General features: G+C 46.2%; 1 protein-coding gene across 3 annotated transcripts in view; it reads right to left on the bottom strand.

Moving 5' to 3' along the window:
- Positions 1-1,046: 1,046 nt before the first annotated feature.
- The window catches only part of LOC138718250 (uncharacterized), a 58,798-nt gene continuing 37,201 nt past the window's right edge, over positions 1,047-22,643 (bottom strand). Inside the window, exons 4-5 of one of the 3 annotated variants that reach the window (XM_069852604.1) lie at positions 15,662-15,715; positions 1,047-3,475 (exon numbers count right to left, since the gene is read on the bottom strand). In XM_069852604.1, the coding sequence (XP_069708705.1) occupies positions 3,347-3,475; positions 15,662-15,715 (183 nt within the window). In that variant the 3' untranslated portion in view covers positions 1,047-3,346. The remainder of the gene's footprint in view (positions 3,476-15,661; positions 15,716-22,643) is intronic. The other 2 variants (XM_069852602.1, XM_069852603.1) reach the window with 2 other exon arrangements.

Here is a 22,643-nt window from a genome sequence, read left to right on the forward strand (position 1 = left end):
TCAGGGTTTGTGGAGCCATAGTAGCCACCATTTACGTCAATAACATGTAGGGCCGCCCCAAAGGTGGTTACATGGAGTAATGAGGCTGTTTTGAAAGAAACATCACAGAGGAAGACAATTCTGTATGGAACTAAGTGAGCAAAGGGCTCAAGGAAGCCAGCAAGTACACTTTACAACCCCTGGAAAATGGGCCAAGGCCAATTAACAATGAGCTGCAGCTGACAGAGCAGGAAGGATTTCAAGATAAGAGAAATGGCAGAAAGCCTAGAGGAGATCAGAGCTTGAAGGGAAGGCAGAAAAGGCCTCCTGAGAATTACTCTAACTAGGACTGCTAAGGGAATCTAAGCTAGAATTTTCCAGGGGTGCTTGGAAAAGGGGACATAAATAATAGCCTTGTGAGATAATGGTTAAGATAGAGAGCTAGGAGTACCGGAACCAGTTCAAAGAGACAGCATAGGGTGGGGAATGTGCATGACTAGTACTTCAGATGGAGTTTGGAGAGCAAATTCTAGAGGAAGGCGTGAGCTAGTTATGCTACAGAGACGCATGAGTGCTTTGCCTGTAAGCAAAAGGACTGCTGAGAATCTTGGGACAGAGATATAATTTTAGCCTCAGTAAGTCTTATAAGACAAAGACCAGCTGTGTGGTCACCCACCCTTCAGGTTTTTGGGGATGGAGACCTCTTGTCAGGTCACATTTAATCCCCAAGCAATAGCAGATGACTCAAAAGCCAAAACATGTTCTCAGTGAGGAAAGCACCAGTGAGGGCCAATACACCACATCAGGGCTAGCCTGAAAGGGAGAAGCTGTACAGGGAGCTCTTCTTATATGCAAAGAATTTGGTATCCATTTTAGAAAAGCCCTTGGTAGTTTGGGTTTTTTTTCCCAAAGTTTTCTCTTGCAGACAGAGCTTGGGATTTGGGAGTGTTTGGGACTGGCTGTATCATAGGTCACTCTACTCCAGCCCCTCCTATACTACTTCCCCCAACCCCCCAGCATGAAACCCCCCCCGCAGGAGGTGAGAATACAGTAGCTGTTATACTTCATTTCATTGTTGGTATTTTTTTTATTATTTTTCCTTCTGATAGAAGAAAAAAAAAAGAACAGAAAAGACAGAAAAGTTACAAAAGTACTAAAAGGCAACAATATTGGCAGGACATCCCTGTTCCCCACTCCCACCCCAGGGATAGCCAGTCTGCAACACCCGCTGGCAGAAAAGTGTCTTTAGGGCCAAGCACCTCCGAAGCTCTCTTTAAACAAAGCCTAGGGTCACAGGGCCATGCAGAGGTGCCATCCCAGCCATTTGCAGGGAGAATATGCCTTTTCAGACAGGTATCAGGCTACAGCTGTCCCTTTTCCTGAGCACGAGGATTTGGTCCGAAGGGGCAATGCTTACTGTCCTGCACTGGTCAGCTTGATCTGGCAGCAGTTTAAAAAGCTGAGATGTACCATAAAAACAAGATAAGCAGAGTCTTTACAGGGGCAGGAGGAATCACCAGAGGAATCTGCCACTGTTGGAAGGGACTTCTTGCAGGGAACCACAATGCTGTGCCAGAGCTACCTCACCAGCAAACACAAGTGGCCCCTGGGAGGTGGTGCTGCTGCAGAGAATGGCCCAGCTGTGACAGTATGGAGCCAAAGAGCAGGCAGAGCTGGGGCAGCATCAGGACAGATCTCCCCTCACTGCCTTGCCCAGCTGCTCTGCCTGCCTGAGTGAGAGGTGGTTAGGGAGGGAGAGGGGCAGGGGTGGTGGATTCAGGCCCCCAGGTCTACACAGCCTTTGGGCTTTCCCCAAAGGTCTCAAAGAATGACCCAGAAAGCACCAGTGAATGCTGGTTCACTGTGTGGCCTCCTACTGGCATCTGGACTGACCCTTGGTCTCATCCAAGGAGCGGCATCAAAGACCTCCACACTGGGGCAGATTTAGAAACAAAAATTATTTTATATTACTCATAGTTGCTCATCTTGATCCAGACAAGAAATAAACCACTCGCTCCCCCTTGCACTCAGCCAGACACAGGCTCCAAGTAGGGGGACGCCTAGACAAAGAGATTACTCTCTCTACCGGGAGTAGCAAGGGGAAACGACTTGTTCCTCTGCTTCACCAAGAGAGGTGAGAGCTTGCTGTATTAGCTGGTACCTTGTGTCACAAAACATACATGTCTTAAGGCCAGATCCCAGTCAAACTCCATTAGTAGCAAGGGTTCCTAACTGCCTTAGGACTGTCTATGGAGAAATGTCCCACAGCTTCACATGAACTCCCCTGCCGTTTCTTCCACCAACAGGTGGCCACAAAACAGAGACCTCTTTCTCCCAACTAATGCTACATCTGGGAATACTTGTTCCATTGATATGAGAAAACCCTACCTGAATTTAATAGCTGGCATAACAGGGGATTGGAAAGCTTGCTGGAAACATTATGTTTGTTTGAATTTGGTGACAACAATTACCTTCAGCACCATGTTAGGGCAGCTATGGTGAAGTGCTGCATATCCCAGAACACAGACAGCCTCAGCAGAAAGGAGACCCAAAAGCACAGTTACCCCCAAGTTCTTCTCTCTGATGATGCTGAGAGGACTGAGGGCAGACAGTGTGGTTTTTTGGATGGCTGAACATGGACCTTCCATTCTGGAGTTTTACTCTAACCTCCCTTCTATGACTAGGAGGTTCATGCCTCCCATTTCAATTCCATTTTAGATAGTATCACCAAGTTGCCAGCAAACCAGCTGGAATACACAGCTAGATGTGCCAGTTATCCCCTGCCACTTCCTTCTCCTAGGGTCTTCCACTCACAAAAGCTTCAAGTACAATTATAAAAATCTCGGGGAGGAATCTTCTTGCTTTGCAGGCATCCCAGTATAGACTCTGTCTCAAATCCTGAGCTCGCTTCTGAGTGGAAGAAGGGTCAGGGTATAGCAAAGCACTTTAGACTCAGGTGTTCTTGGGAAACTGACTGGACTTGGCTTCACACCTTGATCACTCATCCCTGTTGCCTTGTAGGCCACGCTAGCCCCTGAACACCTCACAAATATCTTCAACTACCACCTCCCTGTGTTTGACACTGCCGTGGCGGCTACCCTTGCAATATGTGAACCTGACTGGTTTCTTTTGCCCTGAAAGACAAAAAAAAATATCTCTCCCTTTGCCAATATTCAGATATGGCAATGGTACAAAACCAGGCACTGCTGCAAAGCCGTATGTTTCCTGATGCCAGAGAGGCTGTATTGTAAAGATGTGTCATTGTCTTCATCTTCTCCCAACCATACCCTTGGGTATTGCAACCTCCCCTTCTCCTTGCCAGGCAGGTGGTTGGCTGATAGTTCCTGAGGATTTTGGAGAAACTCCTTCAGTAGGCACATGACGGTTCTTCCACTGGAGCTATTGGGCTCAGCGGCTTCAAGGTGCTGAGGGAACGGAAGGCAAAGGTGGATGGATCATACATGAAGTGGGGCGGTGGGCGGCCTCCATTGATGCTCTGCAGGGGAATAAAAAAGTTTTTGCTTAAACGTCACATCCCTTTCTGGTACAATTACATCTTCTTGAATGGGTGGTCATGCTTGTACTTGCACCAGATAGCAAGTACAATTTTAGCACTTACAAAAATAAGCAGTAAAGTACTTCACTCATGCCCTTGCTGCTACCCCTCAAGAAAAAAGTATGCATAACCCCTGCTCCAAGACTGAGGTCCCTGGGATCCACATAGCAGCCACTAAGTGAAGCAGGATATCCATGATGCATTTAGAGTCCCAGAGTCAGAACAGCATCACTGCTAGGCGGTATCACATGGAAAAGCTAAATTCAGATTCTCTTGTCCTTGAAGGAGGATCTACTACACTTTTAGAGCTAGGAGATAAACCAAGTCATGTCTGAAGACTCATTCTTCAGTCCTGTTTTACAACAGCTCTCCAGTAAGGATTTACAAATCATCCTTTCTTAATCTATAGAGCCCCAGACCCACTGAAACCATCTAGAATTTTGGCTCCAGACTCCACAGTTCAATGAGGAATGGCTTAAAGGAAAAGATCCCACCCAAAAGCCTCACAGCCTAGTTTGAACCATGTCCACTGAAGACCATTCTCTCCGTCTTTGTTTCAGGTATTCAGAGCATGGTCAGAGCAGATACGGAGTAAGGAGGCCAGAAACACCCATCACTCCCTTCACTACAAGGCAGGATGGAAATGCCCTTACACACTAGGCTGTGCTGGGACCTGTGGCTCTCCAGAGGAATTACAGAGATAAAGATGTGACTACACTCTGTTATATAGGAGTTGTTTTCCTTTTACTTCTTGAGTACTTTGTTTTATTTCTTTCCTTATGCAAGCAGAAGCACTTGTGGGACAGCTGCTTCACAGGCACTCCTAGGACAGGAGAGGTGGTCTCACTGCTCTACAGGCCAGCAGAGAATTTCATCATGATCCTGCAGAGTTCATTCCCCAAGAACAGGTGTGAGCTACTGAGTGCACATACTGGGATATTCAGCAGCTCAGAAACTCGTGCAAATGTTCCCTACCTTCATCTCACTCCCATTACTGCCAGAAAGGGCTTTACCACTGTATTCATGGAGGTCAGAAAAAAAACAATAAGAGGAAATCTAGACTGGGGTCTGGTATTATGTGCCTCCCTGCTACCTCTTCTAGGTCTTTCCTAGTAATAGCCATAGTTTTCCCTGCTCAGTCTGCACTAAGGGACTGCTCCTCAAAGAATTAGACTTTTTAGGAATAATTACCAACACTGCTGTCTCCTCTAAGACAGCAAATTCATTTTTGGCACCTTAAAATCTGGTCTATCAGACAGTTGCAACCACATACCAGCACGGCAAGGTGATGTTTTGATGCCACCTGCTTCCATCCCGGCTGGGATTTAATTTGTTATCACAAGACAAGCACACACAACTTTTCCAGGAAAGCTGCTCAAATGGTCAGGTTCACTCAAATACTCTGATCAAATCAGAGAGACACACAAGTGTCCAAGCTGGGCCCCAGGTGCTGCTGTCACTGCAGCAGGATCTGGAAGCCTCTGCTTCCAGGATCTTGGCCACAATTGAGCCCCACGGGGCAGCCTTCATGTCGGAAAGGGCATCTTTAAAAGCCAGTGGGGATATAGCATGTTCCTGCCCAGTTGGTACCTCCTCTGCAAATTAAGATGGGCGTTTGAGAATAGAAAATGCCAACATGGTGCTTGGCATCAGCAGTGCCTGGAGTTTCAGCCAACAAATCATGGTCTGCTACATCCCCCTGACACCTTGGCCAGCAACATGAGAAACAAGAGGGACAGATTTAAGGGCCTTCACTCAATAGCCACCTGCTGTGAGGTTATACATGGTATGTGCTCTGGCAAGCCTCAGAGCTGGAGGGTAACATAGCAACCCCTATTCAAAGCTAAGGGGCAGAATAAATCTGCCCACTTGTCCTTCTCCAGGGCAGAGAAGGTCCCCTGCCAGTGCCAAGAGGGAACAGGAACAAAGAACCTGGCAGTCCCCTGCCAGACAGCATTAGGGAAGGCAGCTGAATCAGTTCATTTCTGCCGATCAGCAGATGGAGAAGAGGCTGGGGAGAGACAGGTCCGGAGGACAGACAGAAGTCATCCACAAAACTCACCAGGCTTTGGGCGGGAAGGCGCCCGAGTTTCTCTCTGGGCCTCCTTCTGGGGCCAATGTGTGGGGCAGAGAGCCTTCTCAGGGCTCCACGAGGGAGACAGGCACAGAACAAGGGCTGAGGAGAAAGACAGGGATGCGAGAAGACACAGGAGAATGCAGAGATTCACAGGTGGTCATGCTGCACCCAATCCTGCCTCTTTACAACAACCCCCTTCTCAAGTGGCCAGAAGACAATGGCTGGCTTACAACAGCACAGCCACCGTAACAGCAGGCACGGGCAGAGCGAGAAGAGCCCTGTATCCAGCTGCTGGAAGTAGCAGGAGAAGCAGTAATGCAATTGCCCTCATTCATGGCAACACCATGACCAATCTGAAGTCATTTATACCCTTGAGTAGTACGGGTCCGTCTTGCACCTACTCCATGACTAACAGGGCATCACCTCTTCTAGGGACCTTGCAGAAGGGAAGAAAGAGCATCAGCACCAAATCATTCCACTCTCTTGTTGCAGAAGAGCATGTTTTCTTTGGAGCTCATATCCTGCTCAAGGGATGACCAGACCTGATCTGGCTTAGTCAACGACACCATTTGGGATCACAGCATGTGGTGGTCTGGCCCCGATGAGCAGCACAAGGCAAAACTCTGTAGATATATTCCCAGGAAGAAACACATAGGGCCGTCTGCCAGAGAGGGGAATGCATTGCTCCCACCCCACCACTCAGGCCAGCTGCCTCCCTGTATTCTGGGCAAGTGTCTTAGCCAGCCTGTCCTTCCCCTTGGGCACCCAGCACCAGCCTGGGATGCCTGAGACATCACTTTGCCTACAGAAGGCTGTTAAGACTTGCTGTTGCTGCAGCAGCCCCACAAGGAGCTTGCCATAAACTTGCCTGACAGTGCCTGCTGAGCAACCCCAGGACAGTTCCTGCAGAGGCTCCTCAGAGCACAAATACTCCACGCTTGACATTAATGGTCAGTGCGTTCACTCTAATGGCATTCAGGCAGCTGGTAACTCACATAAAATGGAGCCTAATATGGGCCCTGCACTAATGGCAATCATTAACCAGAGCCCTCAACTTGTTAAGCAATGTATTTACACAGCTGGAAAACAGCCTGAGACACTCAGATGTTGGCTGGAAGGTGCACAGGCTCAGATGCATGCTCTGTCACACACACCCATACTCACTTGCACACGCTCACCTGCTCTCACACACCTCAGATTCTCCCCAGTACACATATGCTTTCTTAGTTACTTGTCCACCCCCCTCCATGCACACACACACCTCCTCCTGACTTGGAAATCATAGAGAGCTGTTCCTGCTCATACAAATCTTGTCCACCACATAACTCAAGCCAAGAAGGGCCCAAACTCCACTAGTATCCAGGGGAAAGTTCAAGAGAGCACAGCTCATCATCTGCTTGTACAACTGCCTGGAGCAAAAAGTAGTTTCAGTACCTGAAGGCACCCATGCTGCCTCATTGCACGTCTCATCTAAGTTAGATGAGCTTCTAAGGGAGCTAGCTTGTCTAGGAAGAAGGTAAACAGGTAAATGATAAATCAAATACAAACCCATGTTCCTCCTAGAAACTCATCCCGTACCTTTATGAAGTCTGGGAAAATATCCCGGACACAGATTGTGAAATAACTTAATTCTGAATTCTTGATTCCACAGAAGCGCAGTTCTCTTCTTCAGACAAAGCAAAAGCAAGCACAGCTCCAAGCGTGCTTTCAGCTGTGGGAATGACAATCCCCACAGGAGGGGAGAAATGAAGTTACCTAACACAACAATGTCTTAGAAGGGAGTGGTGTGCTAGGGGTGATACAAAACTAAGCCCTGCTTAATACTCTTTGGTCCTCTTTCTTAAGACCTCTAGTATCCTGATGGGATTCAAAATCAGATCAGCTTGTGTGCTCTGCCAATCCATCCCCTCCTCAGGGCCAACCCAGCACAGGAGTCCCTTCTTTCCCTAACCATGGGCCCCAGCAGTTGGGAAACGCTGCTGAGCTCGGTTTAAAGGATGCTGCCTTCCAGCGGTGGATGCCTCTCAGTGGTGGGTGGACGATACTTTTGCAGTCTGTAGACTCACTTGTTAGAAGTCCTTTGGGATGAAAGGCACCATGTAATTGCAAGTTGTAAAGGCGCATCCGATTCCCACCACTACCCTGCGTGGAAAGGACTAAATCGCCAGAAAACCCTTGGCAAAGACAGATGCCTGTGTATTTGCAAGACAGCTGCCTTGCTCAGGAGTGCACAGAGACAGAGGCAGTACTGATATTCAGACGCGGCACAGAGAGAGTAAAGGCTCTCAGACTCCACAGTAGAGCATTAACAGGTACAACTGCTTTTAATTCCACTATGTCCTCCTTCCTCTCACTCCTGCCAGGTGTCTAGATAAGAAACTGGTGACACTTCAACTCTGGTGTGTGAAACCATCAGCTGTGAGCAAGGCAAGGCCTCAAGCCGGCTCTTAGCTACATCTGTAATTCCAGACATGGTCCTGACCAAGCCACTCCCCATCATCTGTCCCTCAGTTTCTCCTGTACATAATACATACACCACAGCCAGGCAGCCAGGATGAATGAATTAACACTTAGGTGTTTCAACCTTCTGATGAGAGGCGATTTCCTTTCAATCAGAATCTCGCTTCAGGCAGTTTTCAAGAAATAGTCACTGACAAGCAGGACCAGCTCCTCCAGTTGAGCAGCAATTCACTTTTAACTGCTTCTTCATTAACTCCAGTAGGGCCTCTGACAATTTATTCCAGTCACAGAACCAGAGCAGTGCAAAGAATAACTTGTCAAAGGCAAAACACTTCCCTCCTGGAAGTCCCTCCTCCACTCCAGGTTCATATGCAGTTTAATTTCAGAGGATAGCTAAAAGATAGTCCATGGCAGATCTTCATTTTAAGACTATTTCCTTCTATTCCTCAAGTCAACTAAAAATGCTGTTCTCACAAGGAAAACAAAACTTAGCACCATCTTCCTGTGTCCTCCATTACCAGTCTCTAAAAGGCTTGAAAGGTTTGACTTCCTCCAACATCAAGGCTGCCTAACACCTACTTCCTTCTATGCAACCACACTGCAAAGAGCAGTTCAACAGTTTACAAATGCCTCACTGTTCTTCTCAGAAAGGAAAAAAAAAAATCAAAATTAAAGACTCGATCAAACATTTGCAAATGTGTGCAGAGTTGTTACATGGCAACTACCAGACTTAGAGAGGTGCCACCAGACAGACAACACTGAACTTTTTTGGAAAGCACATCAAAGGGCCCAGCAGATGCTTGCTGGTCACTTGCCCAAAAGCAGAAATAGGCCAGTTCCAACTATGGCCATCAGTGTGATAAGCCTTTCTTCTCCTCTCTCTCACGCATCTTTGATACGTGGCTTTGAAAAAGCTGACTGGAAGCCTTGATTTTGCCTACCTGACAATCTGAAGGAAGGAGGCTGCTTGAGGAAAAGGGAGAGATGGGTCACTCAGAGGGGCAGGTTATCAGTGCTCCTTAGCCAACTTGGGGAACTCGCTGCTCCAGGGCCCCAGTAAAGATCATGTTTGGAAGGCCACAAATCTCTTAGGAACAAGTGAATGAACCCATTTCTGACACGAAATGGCCTGTGCTTCCCTGCAAACATCTGCAGCAGTTCCTGCATACAACACAGGGTCTGTGTGTGCCTGAACAGGAGGAGGAGTGGGCACAAGAGGAGCTCCAAGTAAGCACGGACACAGGCAGTCCTTCTCCCTCCAGGCCAGGAACCCCAGGTACCATCCGTCTCACAGAGCTGGCACGTGGCACGTCCTTTGCCATGTGCAGCTTCCAGGTTGCACGAGGCCAGGGCAACCTGATTCCCTCCAGCCAGGCAGGCCGGCACAGAGCAGCACACCGCTTTCAACTTAAAGGGAACCCAAATTAAAACTGCAAAGTGAGTATTAATTACTCTGGCATGAGCAGGCTGCAAACGCATGCCGACACAGTGCGCTTGCCTCTGGACAAACCGCCCCAGCTGTGGAAGCCAAGCATAGGAAGTGGGTGTATTATGGGTGAGGTGTGTGGGAAAATAGGATTACAGTTCTGAGGACTGGGTGAGGGTGAAAGAACGGGTGCCAGCTTCCCACAGCCACGCGAACAAAGGGGATCAAGGAGCAACGGCAGTGGGCCTGGACATGGTGGTAAAACATGTGCCTGATCTGCCATCATGGACTTGAAGCTCCACCAGGAAACAGTGACAGAGCCACTGTGACCCTCTGCCATCCCATACCCCTCTCTCTGAAACACTTTGCCACTTCCCAGCACCCTGAACCACAGTGCACTGGTCACAGCCACCACCAACTCACAAGGCTGTCCCAGGAGCAGTCGGTCACTGGGCTGCACCTCAGCCCTAACCTCCTTTCTACCTGTCTCCATCCCCCCGTTCTTAAACCAGACCCACAACCCACATCAGATCACTAAGCAAGGACAGCGCTGAAAACAGGATGTCAGCTTCCTGACTCACCAGCTACTCACTACTTCCATGGTGCTGTCTGGATTACAGACCTCTTGGTTATTCCACAATAGCTATTCTGCAAGCACTTACATGATTTAACGGGTGTAAGGGCATACATGGCAGGAATTTATGAAAAGCAGGCAGCAATAAAAATTCTTTTAAGGAAGCAGAAGAGGGAGACATGACAGCCTCTCTTCTGGCTGCTACAGACAGGCTGAAGGCTGGTTAGCCTTTGCCATGAAATCCAATAAAAGCAATGCTAAATAAAACAATGTCTCGAGCCAGATGTTTGGGATAGTTTTTAACAGACAGAGGCATTCCCACCTCAGCTACACTGGATCCTTTTTCACACTGCAGAAAGCCTGGACAAAATCTTTTGTCAGGAATTATGCAGACCAAGGGCTGGGGTTCTCCAGGGCCAGGTATTGCTGTACAGATATCTTCAGCAGGCGTATTGGTGGCTGGCTTGGGAGGAATATGTGGGAAGCTGGTTTCCCCAATAGGCAAATAGATATTCATGGTCTCATTTAACAGAGGACTTTCTCCATTTTGCTCAGCAGAGGTGTGCCCATCAACAGGAGACAAGCACCAGGCAAGGGACCTGGAGTGCTAAAAATCTCCATGAGGGGCCTCTGCCTAGCAAGTAACCCAAAGATACAAATGGCCACAGATACAAGTTTCTCTTGTTACTTCCAAAGGGCAGGTTCAGGTTTAGGCACTCAACAACATACTAAAGACAACCATGAGTGTCTGACACACTGCTAACAAACTGTAGTTTGGGATCTCCCAAACTGCCTGAGATATCAGAGCTGTTTAGACTACATGGTGTGAATGGACACAGCTCAAGGAACGTGATCTGAAAATTGAAGCCCAGCCTTCAGTTCTCTTCATACTGTCTCTCTTCAGGCAAGTCACATTCTCTTCTGGTTTCTCAGTTTAACTCACTCTGAAATGGCAATCATGATACTTATCTACCTCTGGGATCCTACATTTAGCAATGCTTGAAAAGCACCTTGGGAGCCTGTAATAGAAGGGGCAACACATGTGTGTATATATACATATATATATATATGTACATATACACACAGAGAGTGCTCTAATTTTTCAGAAATCTTTGTGCTGTGCAGCCAGAACCACAGTCTGCACCAATACTGCTCTTGTCACCTAGTATGCCTCGCATTTGTGAATAGCTCAGGCATCTGCCAAGAAGGCTCAGGTCAGCGTATCTCCTGCTCAGCTCAAAGCTGAAAAGGTCTGTTGTGTTAGGAGAAGAAAATCCATCATGCTTCTGCAGTGGCCTTTTAGGAAGCAGATGCAAGAGATAAGACAAGGGAAGTCATTCCAGGGATCTGGGCCCTGTCCAAGTGGAGGGTGTTCTCAACATTGATAAGATCAAGGCAAGAGCACAAGAGGTTTATGTTCCAATTTAAAATTCCGATTTTATTTTTACATAGCAGAAAACATCTCTCTGATCAGCCAGGTTATCAGATCGGCCTTAAAATCCTTACTCCTTCACTGCCTGTCCCAACAAGAGCTCTCAAGATACCCAGGGGCTTGCCAGCTGCCTGCTACCCACCTGCTGCTGCTTAGATAAGCCTAGCTCCATCGATCCCATTCAGAGACTGCATGAAGAAGTTCATGAAGGAAGAACAAGAACAAGACTACATAACAGACTTGGCAGCCTCATCCCAAGAAGGCCTGAAGACTCTTGAAGATGGGCCTCTGGATTCAGAGTTGGCTACAAATGATCAAGCGTGGTCCAGGGCAGAGACAGCTACACTCTGTGAGCAAATGTGCATACGGTCATCCTCCTTCCAGTGCTAAGTGTCTCCACACAACACTCAACTGCACTACACAAACATGCTCTGGATACTAGAATACCACACACATGCGTGCACCCCTCACCCAAACCCACTGCCTTGCTTCCAGTGACATAAATTACGCTGGCTAACATTTTGGGGAACCAGTGACCAGGTCTGCAAACACATTGCCCACCTCGCTGTGCAAAACTGATGTAGGACCACGCCTACCCTTTACCTTGCACTGACCACTGACATATGCTACATGCATCTATTACGTACCATTCCCTACTTCATACATATGCTGTCACCTCCAATTTATCTCTGCTTGCCTGTCCGCAGGGGCTGATTCTCGCATTCCAGTAACCTTTACTGAGGGGAAACAGAAGGAAGATCATCTGTTTTAATATGGTTTTCTCCACTGTAGGCCCTGACCTCTCACAGCTCTTACTCCTGAAAAAAATTCAAACGTGACTGAGCTGCTGCACATTTTGGAAGTTTATTAATCTCTCTACCTTAATCTTTCTAGGTTTTTAGACTTGTCACATTACTTACTGTCCCATCATCCCATATAAGAACTGCTGAGCAAGTGGAAAGGCTGTAGCCTAGCACCACCTAAGCTAGTCCCTGGAAAGCAGAAATACAGGGAACAACAAGGTGACAACTTAGTGTTAAAACAGCACATGTAGAAGCACAACTTAGCCTAGGTTACCTACTTGAGAAATACTCCAAAGGTTCATGAACATTTTCAAGGGCTGAAGGTGTGCTTCAGTGTCAGAGGGCAAAGACACTGCTCCTCCATCTCACCTTCCCATAGGAGACTCTTCCAGCAAGAAAGGGAGGAAAAGTATAGCTGGGATGATGCATAGGAGAGTGATATCTTGCATCCTGGCAGGCCAACAAAGCCAGGAGCAAGCAACTTTTAAAAGTATAACATTACCTCATAACGACATGAGACACTGTCCTCAATAAGAACAGAATGAAATTTCTTCATCAATGTTACTAGCAGGTCATTATGACAGTCCTTGCATTGGAGGGGAATAAGCATAACCCCTTCTTCTTCCAGCTATTGAGCACCACTAGAACTGGAGGGAGAAAGCAGGGACCCTTGCATCAAAGCCATCAGTAGCCTGCCTGCTCCTCAGATAAGTTCATTCGCTGCATCTCCAATCCAATTGTATGCTGTCTGGACATTGCTGTCCACCTCAGTTCAGAGAGACTGTACACTCTTTGCCTGCGCTGGAACAGGAGCACTTGTGCATCAGGGCTTCTCAGGGTTAGAGCGACACAAGCAAACTGGTTCACATGGTGACATTTCCTGTTCAGATACACAGACCATTGCCCAGTTCCTCCCATCAACAGCTCATCAGACCATTTGCTGTGAGAGATCTGTCTTCATTTCTTTGACCCTCAACAAAACAGAAAGTCCCAACACCAAACCTGTGTCACCAGACCCCTAAACAAAAGAGAACCGAGCCTCTCACCTTGCCTCCTACTACCATCCTTTGCAAAAGGTCACATTAAATAGGGCCTCAGAACAATCCTCCCATGTGAACTAAAATTCCTAGTGTGTTCTGACTCCATTACTGAATACTGGGCAAGAGCCAGAAACCACAGAATGGTTGAAGTTGGCAGGCATCTCTAAAGATAGGTGAATTCAATCCCTCTCTCAGAGCAGGGTCAGCAAGAGTACATTGACCAAAGCCATGTCCTGGCATGCTTTGAATGTCTCCATGGACAGAGACTCCACAATTTCTCCAGGCAACCTGAATTTCCTGCATTCCAACTTGTGCCCATTACCTTTTGTCCTGCTGCTGAGCAACACTGAGAAGGAACCCCATGCCAAGTATGTCTTCTTGGCTCCACTGAAGTTTCCCTTTACATGATCAGAGCACAGCATCGTCCTTCAGAAGTATTGGCCTCTCATCTGCTTCCAGAGTTGAGGCACCTTGGCAAGGTATTCTGCCAGGGATCCGCTGCTGCCTTTCTAAGCTGGGTACACAAAAATGGGTACTCATAATCACTTGAAAATGGAAGCAAAAATGTTCCTTCACCTAATGGCTCTGCCACCATGACAGACCAACAAGAAACTGTGAAGTATCATATGCTGTTGTCATGAAAACCACATGAGCACCTCAGTTAGAGATGCATTGTCCCAGCTTGGCAAGGTTGGCCAGAAAAGCGTGGATTCCATGGCATCTGTCAGAATGGTGCGCTCTCAGTTTCTGCTGTTTATTTTAGTGCAAGCTGACATGGGCTTAGTAGGTAGCAAAGGGATAATTCTGCCTCTCAGATTCTCCAGAGGCACAAGAGTAAGCTGCAATAATGAGCTCAAGGTGTCAGAGGAAACCATGCCACCAAGGCACTGCTGAAACTTCAGGGACTAGGGGACTGACACCAAGCAGCACTGGAAATAGCTGTAGTCCAGAGACATCCAGAAAAAAACCCAGCAAAAGTACACGGGGCAGGGATAAAGGAAGGTGATAAGCAAGTTATACTAAAACATTGTGGCAGAATTAGACTGCCAGTAGATCTGAAGGACAGGCACAGTCTGGGAAGAGCTCACAGTGCAAAGAAGACAGCCTCCGCTGAAAACAATTCAGGTGGGAGCACAAGAGAATACATAACAGATCAGGATTAAATTGTGCAGTCAGAAGTATCAGGTCATTGTGGGGCTGCTGGAAGACAGGACTGAAGCGCCATGGCAGAATGCATATGAGGAGTTGGAGAACTACCTGTCAGCTCAACACACAACTCTAGCCAGCCCTACTTGTTCCTCTTCCTCTCAAATACTAAATTCACCTACAAAGCAGTGACAGGCAATGGCACTTAACAACGTGCCAACATGCCCATAAACAGTAGCACTTCTAGGTACACAAAGGTATCAATCCCATTTCCTTCTGAGCAAGGTGCAAACCCTGAAGGATCCTGGTCTACTAATCATTCCTTTTACAAGACTATAATTACTGCAGTGAAAGCAGTAGTTTTATCACAAAGGATATCTATCCGTTTTCTTCATGCTGACCTGGTTTTGCCTGGTTACTGCAAATTATGTGGAGGATTATATAGGGTTCAGTGGACTGAGGCACTTGTGTTGGCTGAAGTGTGCAAGGTCATGCACACATCTCCCACAGTACCATAATGCAAAAGAGAGCCAAGATACCCACAAAGGAGACAAGGTTGGCTGAAGAATCAGGAGATGGAGTACTAGAGACAAAGACTCAAAAACTACAAAGAGGAGAACTGAGCAAACCTAGCTCTGCTAGGTGCATGTGTGCTCAAGAACAGGAGATGCTCAGACACTGCTGTGTCAATCCAGCTCCAAAGCTGTCCAAGCATCCATCTCTCATCTGCCATTGTCTAGTCCCACGCCCCATACAGTTCTGTAGACATCAGTGAACCACACAGCCAGTCCCTTTTCCACAGCTACCCACCAGTACTGGACACCACTTCTTACCTCACTTCAGCACTTCCCTTGGTCAAGGAGGATCCAAATGATACTCTACAGGACAGCTATGTGTAACTGCATGAACTCATACCACAAGATGTAAACTTCCAGTGCAAGGAAGCTTAGTCTCCAAAATAGAAAACCCGATGTATTATTAGCCTCAGCAGCAGCCAAACTAAATTACACCTACAGTCCATACTCCAGACTAGCAACTTCAGTTATGCAGCTGATCAAGCCACAGGAAATTTCCAGAAATAATCTTCTGGGTGAAGATATTGAAAGAAAAATCACCACATTTAGATTTATGTGGAAAGATACAGGAACTGCACCAGAAAAGAACTTACACGAATTTTAATAATTCTAGTCTTCGCTCCACAATTCTTCTTGAGCAGCATCTTCTGAAAGAGAATTAGAATCCAGGGATTAGTAGCAATACCATGAAGGAACAGAGAGCATGAGGTTGCAGGGAGTCTCACTCCATCAATATTTAATTAGCAAACAAGACGGATGGATGATTAAGAAAGATTTTAAAGACTAAGAATTACCACAGGTGGTGATCTAGTAAATCAATCTAATCTGAGACTGTCTTGCCCAACCTGCACAGAGTCCTTTGGCAGTGGCTGATGCTCTGGATTTCAAAAGGAAGTATGATAAATTCCAGAGAGAGATGGAACAACTGACTGAAAGGAGGTTTCTTCCCAATTTCTGTCAATTAGTGCTTAGACTTTGCCCTAAAGCAGGTTAATTTATCTTCCTTTTATGAAGAAAAAATAGTCTATTTAATGTAAATGTGGATGTTCTCTTTATTTAAAATTCATTTTCACTACATTTATGGTTTTAGAATTAAAAAAAAAGAGGTAAAGAGCAACTACCCACAGTCCTAAATCCTTTTGCCATATACTGCAAGAGCCACTGAAGCTGTCATAACATATGAACCTAACAACTCAGCAAACAGGATATACCTAAACCAGCAATTACTCTGTAACTACAGAAGTAAACAGGTGAGTTGCAGCTCTACCCCAGTTCTCAGGCAGTGCTTTGCAAGTTGGCTTCCCTTCAAAAAAATTTCCAAAAGAACACTGAAAGCAGAAGAAAAAGGCTTCAAGACAGAACAGTTTTTTCCATTAAAAAATACTTAAACTACATTTTTCAAAGTGAAAAACTTGGTGGTGGAGACATGTCAGAAAAACTTGTAAGTTATCGAAAGAAATAATAGATTTTCATAGTTCCTGGCTGTTTTCTACCTTATTCTAGTTGGAAAGCTGTATGAAGTGTGAGGAAACACTCCACACATACACATGCTTTTAAACAAAGCAACTGAAGTGATTTTCTGATTAAGTTCTTAACACTGAAGACCTGTGGAAAGACATCTCACCATCTTGCCACTGTGGACAGTAAATAGTGAGACCTTTCTACTTTCTCTGTCCTTTTGTTTGTCATCTTCCTGCTTTTTTCCAGGCAACACTGAAGCAACACAGTAAGGGGAGCCTGGGAAACTCAAAAAACTTAATCAAAATACATAAACCACCCCCAAAAACTCTGAAGAAAAATAAAACCAACCCAAACTGAAGACAGAACTCAGGTGGAAATACATATTCTTTCTCCAGTAGAAAATAACTGTCTACTGACATTCTATCCCTCATGGGCACATCATTGCAGTACCAATCTGCACAGTTGCTCAAAATTTGGAGAGGGGGTTGGAGACCCAACCACCATTTCTATGCGCATCAGCCTCTTGGATCTAAAACCCAGCCCTCAGCACACTCATGTATCTGGAAAAAAGACAAGCACCACAACAAATCCCAAAACTTGTACATGGTTATTTCAGGGCCTGAGGAGAGTGCATTTCACCATCCAAGCATGCATGGGGAAAAAGGGAGGTGCTGCAATCATTTTGAGCTTTTTCTCTTAATCATTTTCAGATGAATCCTAATGCTTCATTAGTCATTAAAGGGCTCAACAGTAGCACTGCCTCTGGCCCAAAGTCTAACCTAGTAGCACAGGCTGCCTTGTCAGCACAGCACCAATTTTCTGACCTAAAAGGACTCAACAGGTTTTGCACAAATAAGGTAGAAGGAGACAAAGGGAACTACTGAACTGAACTAACCCAAGCCTGTGTTATCCAACTAAGCAAGTAATTCTCTGAGAATTCCTATAAAACAACATGGGGCGCCGTTCCCAGCCAGGCTGCAAGGCAGTTATTGTAAGGCTGGTATTTACTGTGAGATTACTGCCTTTAAGACCCCCCACAACCACATAGTGAAAAAGACTGGGGAGGAGGGAGAACACAGTGGGGCTGACAAATCCCAAGGGTGCAGGGAAGAGCAAAGTGAGGAATTGTGAGGTCTTGAGAAGTTTTGGTCTCTGTGCAGGCTTAAGTGAAACACTGGCTGGTGGGGATGAGGAAGGGTAAGCAAGATAGCTCAAACAACAGGCTCACTGGTGGGATAAAACGTGTGAGATAAAGTAGGGTCAAGCAGTGAAAGTGAGAATCAGAACTCCAGAATTCAAGCCCCATCCTTCAGGGGAAGGGCACTGTTATAGTAGGACATATGCTGCCATATCCTGGTTTGAACACAAGCTGCCGGCAAGATTCTCAGCTCCTCCATGCTAACGTAAAGCTGAGCTTTGCAGTGGTAGTCGACTGAACCCCCAAGGATGGAGTGAGGCTGTAGCACTATGGGATCCTCTGCTGAACGGGGAAAGGTATCTTTAACCACAACTCTGTCAGCCAGGGAGCAAGTAAAACATCTTCCAGTGCCATTCAATGGGGTCCAATGTCTAGCAAGGCCTTATGCATAGATCCCCTGATGACTCCACTGGGGTACAACAAAAGAAGTTATTTCAAAACTATGAATTAGCAGAGGCAGCAACACCTTAAATTTACTCATCCCAGCCTTCTATTAAAACACTTAGGGAAGAACAAGAGACGACAAAGACTGACTGAAAAGTCTGAACTAGCCTGTGGGTGGATGGACAACCAGCCAGGCTCTAGCCAAGAGGAATTCAAGTACTCAGCTGTATCCCAAGTCCTACACTTCTGGCGAAACACAGAGGTGCTCATTTAGCAATGCCATTGTGATGATCTTTAATCACAAGGATCTTACCACTATTTGCACTATTACTGTGGTTCAAACAGGTTGCTCCATGGAGCAGGAGCAGCATGCCCTATGTAAACAATTTTTGTTAGTTAATAGTGATCTCTGGCATGCCTCTTGATGGTCTTAGTAGTAATATCAAAACATGGCATCCCTTTACCCACAGGCTATGGAACTGAAGCATAAACCTCAGCAGAGGAAGCTCTCCGGAATTGCTGCGTTTTCCTACTTTCACTTAGACTGGAAGTGGAGCAATTCCACTTGTGCTGCACTCTTCTCACTTCCCTGCAAGGATCCAAGGTTGTCATAAGAGACAAAACAGAGGGAGGGACAGAGAGCAAGCCAGCCGCATGATCCTGCAGCTGAGAAGGAATAAATAGAAAGCCAGTTACCCAATGTTATTCTATTTAATTAAATTGCTTCCACCTCACTTGCAGTCACACACACTCTGTACCCAACATAGTAAAGCCACGCTTCACAAAAACTAAGTCAAGCATCTCTCTATGGTTTTCCATCCCACAGTTTTCCTTTTCCTTGCCAAACCTGAGCACAGACTTTCAGACGAGGAAGCTAAAGTGCAGTACTGCCTAACAACAGCCAGGGACTTTCCAGGGCAGTCTCTCTTCAACCTCCCTCTGGAGACCTCCACGTCAAAAGCCAGCCATGAGATGCAGCAGCTTATTAACTCCTATTTACGTAGATACAAGGCAGAGCTGAAATAGCATTTACTTGGCTACGTGACTTGCAGTAGCCTAAAGCCTGTAAGAAAGGTGACATATAGTCTAGTAACCGCAGGATTATTCCTAACTAACAACCCAATCTGGAAGTGCAATTTTAATTCCCCGAGTTATTTTTTGGGAGCTATGACAAGGAGAAGAGCAGAGATTTGCCAGAGGTCATGGAGAATGCTAGTAGCAGAGCTGAGAATAAACTGTAGGGTCTGGTTTCTGAGACTTTTCTTCCACCTGCAGAAAAGGAGATGAAAGAAAAAGAGACAGCATCTGTGCTTAGCCTTCATATTTCAATTAAAAAGTCCTTCCTGTTGGTGTCAGACATAACTGTTGGCAGCGGAGCTGAAACCTACAGCTTGGGAACACTTATTTGCATGAAGGAAAGTTTATTTTATGATCTGCTGTGGCTTCTATTTAAAAGGAGGAAATGGCATGACTGAGGAAATGTGGAAAATGTTTTTGAGGGCACAGGAGTTATGTCCTGCACTAAATATAATGCTGAATTGGAACATTTTGGGGTTAAACTCCCAGAAAATAGCAGAGTCAGTTCATCCTAGGAACTCTTCCACTGGTCTCACCTCCCTGTTACAAAAATACCCTCTGTTCATAACCCAGTGACTTTTTCTAACCTGGACCTGGATTCAAAAGCAAGTCATAGGGACTGGAAAGGATAAGTTAGAGGGTTACATATTTACTGAATGACATGCGGTAATGAACACCTCAACTGGCACGTGTGGCTTTGTTGCACACCCCTGCCACATCAAAATACCATACAAACGGCAGAGATGAACCACAATCCTCAGAGCACAGCCCTCTAGTCCAGCCTTGCTTCAGGGGACATCTCCAGCTAAGCAGTAGTGCTCCAAGTCCTCTAGCACTGAGAGTAAGTGGTATATACGTGTATTCACTTATACAGACAAGCTACTGTATCCAGAACTATTGTATTCAAACCCATCACCCAGATGATTATAATATATATTAACAATGAAAATACAGGTATTCTTAATGCAAGGTCATTCTAGGAATAGTGAAATACTCAAGAAGGATGAATTTATGTCATACTACTACAGTTCAAAAATAATTATTTAAAACTCTAGCAACAAACAGTTTAAAGGCAGGCATAACAGCTTAATTTTCAAATATTTAAGAGTTTGAACAATCACTTACATCAGTGTACAACGTAAAAATATCAGCTTGTATGTTAATAAACAACTTTCATCTAACATCTCTTTTTATATGCGCACTCCTATTTTTAGAATTATTTCATTCTCACTACTTCCATGGGACAAAAAAACCAGCTGTTTTGTCTACTATTATTATTATCATTTAATTTTATTATCTGGCTGTGTTTTTAAGCCTAAGGGCCTGTCTAGAGTTGGATGCAGTTTAACTACTACCATTTTCTTCAAACCAGTTTAGCCTATTCAGTGCAAGACAACACAGGAACTCTCAGTTCAGTTTCACTCACCATTTAAAAAACAATAAATCATCACACTTCATCAAATACTACATACTGATATATAATCAGCTTGTTACGACTGAAGAATTCTGCTGGGATTTTCACTTATTTAAGAAAAAAAGATTTCAAAATCTAAAAATCTCTGTATTCAGTAACTCTACTGTAACTTGACTCAAAGAGCAGACTTTTAGAAGAACATCAAGCAGGCCAGAAATCTGCCTTTCATTAGTTTTGCTGAGGATACTCCACAGAAGGGCTCTACACTTTGACTGAAGGTATGGACACCTCTGTCACTTGCTGATATCTTAAACCTCTTGACAGAATATAAAGTTCTAAGCAGATCTAGTTTTAAGAAAAAGCCTCATTAGCTCCCTAACTTTTTACTTCCGTGCTGTTAACCCTACCAGCCAGTTTCCCAGTTGTCCAGAGTCTTCCAGGAATAAGGTAGACCAAGCTTGAATGTCTATCACAGGAAATAAACAAACAGACTGATGTTGCTTTGTTAGTTTGGAAAATTCACCAAAAGAGGAAACATTACAACAAAAGGAAAATACGCTCTAAGTCATAGCAGAAGTCTGATGCAAAGGGAGAAACCATGCAAGTGACACGATGTCCATGAAGAGAAAAAAAACAAAAGACAGAGATGCAGCAAAGCAGCTCCATGGCTCAATAAGTAGAAGGGTGAAGGGGCCTCAATAATGTTTTGTGTGACTGCGAGGTGAAGCAGACACCAGTGCAGAGGCAACATCAATGTGTGAGGTCCAGCTCAACACCACTCTCAGTACACATGCCAAGCTGGCTGGGCAAGCACAGCCCCATGGCCCTTCTCTCCTCGGAAAGCATTTGAGAGCAAAGGACCCTGCCTGACCTCCCTCCCTCCCAGTCCCCAGAGCCAAGTTTGGGCCAGGAGGAGCAGCCTTCCCCACCAGCCAGCTACTGAGCAAAGCCTGCCCCCTGCCCCACTGCTGCTCAGCAGGGAGAGCGTGTGGAGGGTTAAGGCACAGGGCAGGGGTGCAGCTGCAGCGCAGTGGGCAGATGAGATCAGGCTGCTACACAAAGTGGCTATTGTGTGGCACGCTGCGGCTGCAGGCTTCTGCTTGACCGAGTCCCACCTCCGTCCCACCGCGTGGCACGAGGCAGCCGGCACAGGGGGCCCGCAGCTGCTAGCCACCGGAGAGCAGGGAGACACGCATGCAGGCAAACCAGCAGCAGCCTCATGCTACCAATGAAATGGGCGATTTTAGCAAGGCCCTTTTTACAGCATAGGTTGAATTAAAGGAAAGGGATCAGCTACCCCCAAAGCAGTGCTCCCATAAGCTAGGCATGCAACCCCACACAGACCCAATGCAGAGCTCAACAGTGAGGCTGAAGCTTTGGGTGGCTCCAGGCATCTCCAGGCTAAAACACTGCAGCCCAGTGCCCTCTGCCTTTGTAGACGTCTCCTACCCAAGCGACTAATGCTACACATCCACACAGTAGGGCATAAAGGAACCAGGTCCATGGTTCCTGTCCTTTTGCCAACATGATGATGAGTGCTCTGCAGGGGTAATGCCATGTCTGCCCTCCCAATAGGTTTAGGAGGATATCAAGCAAAAGAACCTTTAAAAGCTATTTTGTAGGCTGATTTTGGACTGAGTTTTCAAATTCCTTGGCACCAAGCATTGCTGCTAGGGCATGGGCATCACCTCTTAGCTGTGCAGTACAAAAACTAAGGAAAAAAAGAAAAAAAGGAAAAAAGGAAAAAAAAGAAAAAATAGAGTAGGTCACAGGCTCCTCCTTACTGCTGTAAAGCTGAAGCAACTCCAGCTGACCTTACCCCCACCCCAGCCCCTCGCAGGCTCTCAGGCACACATGACTTTAATCAGCAGAGAAACAAGGGGGCCAGGCCTTCCCAGCAACCACCTGAAGGTACTTTATTTGCATCACTCCATGCAACCCTCAGCCAGGGGAGCACCCACTGCCTGGGCTCAGGGATGCAAGGCCACTGCCCAGCATGTCCACGTGCCAGATGTGGATACGAGCTCTCTGCCCAGACCCT

The sequence above is a fragment of the Phaenicophaeus curvirostris genome, chromosome 2, assembly GCF_032191515.1.
Source record: "Phaenicophaeus curvirostris isolate KB17595 chromosome 2, BPBGC_Pcur_1.0, whole genome shotgun sequence".
Taxonomy (NCBI): domain Eukaryota; kingdom Metazoa; phylum Chordata; class Aves; order Cuculiformes; family Cuculidae; genus Phaenicophaeus; species Phaenicophaeus curvirostris.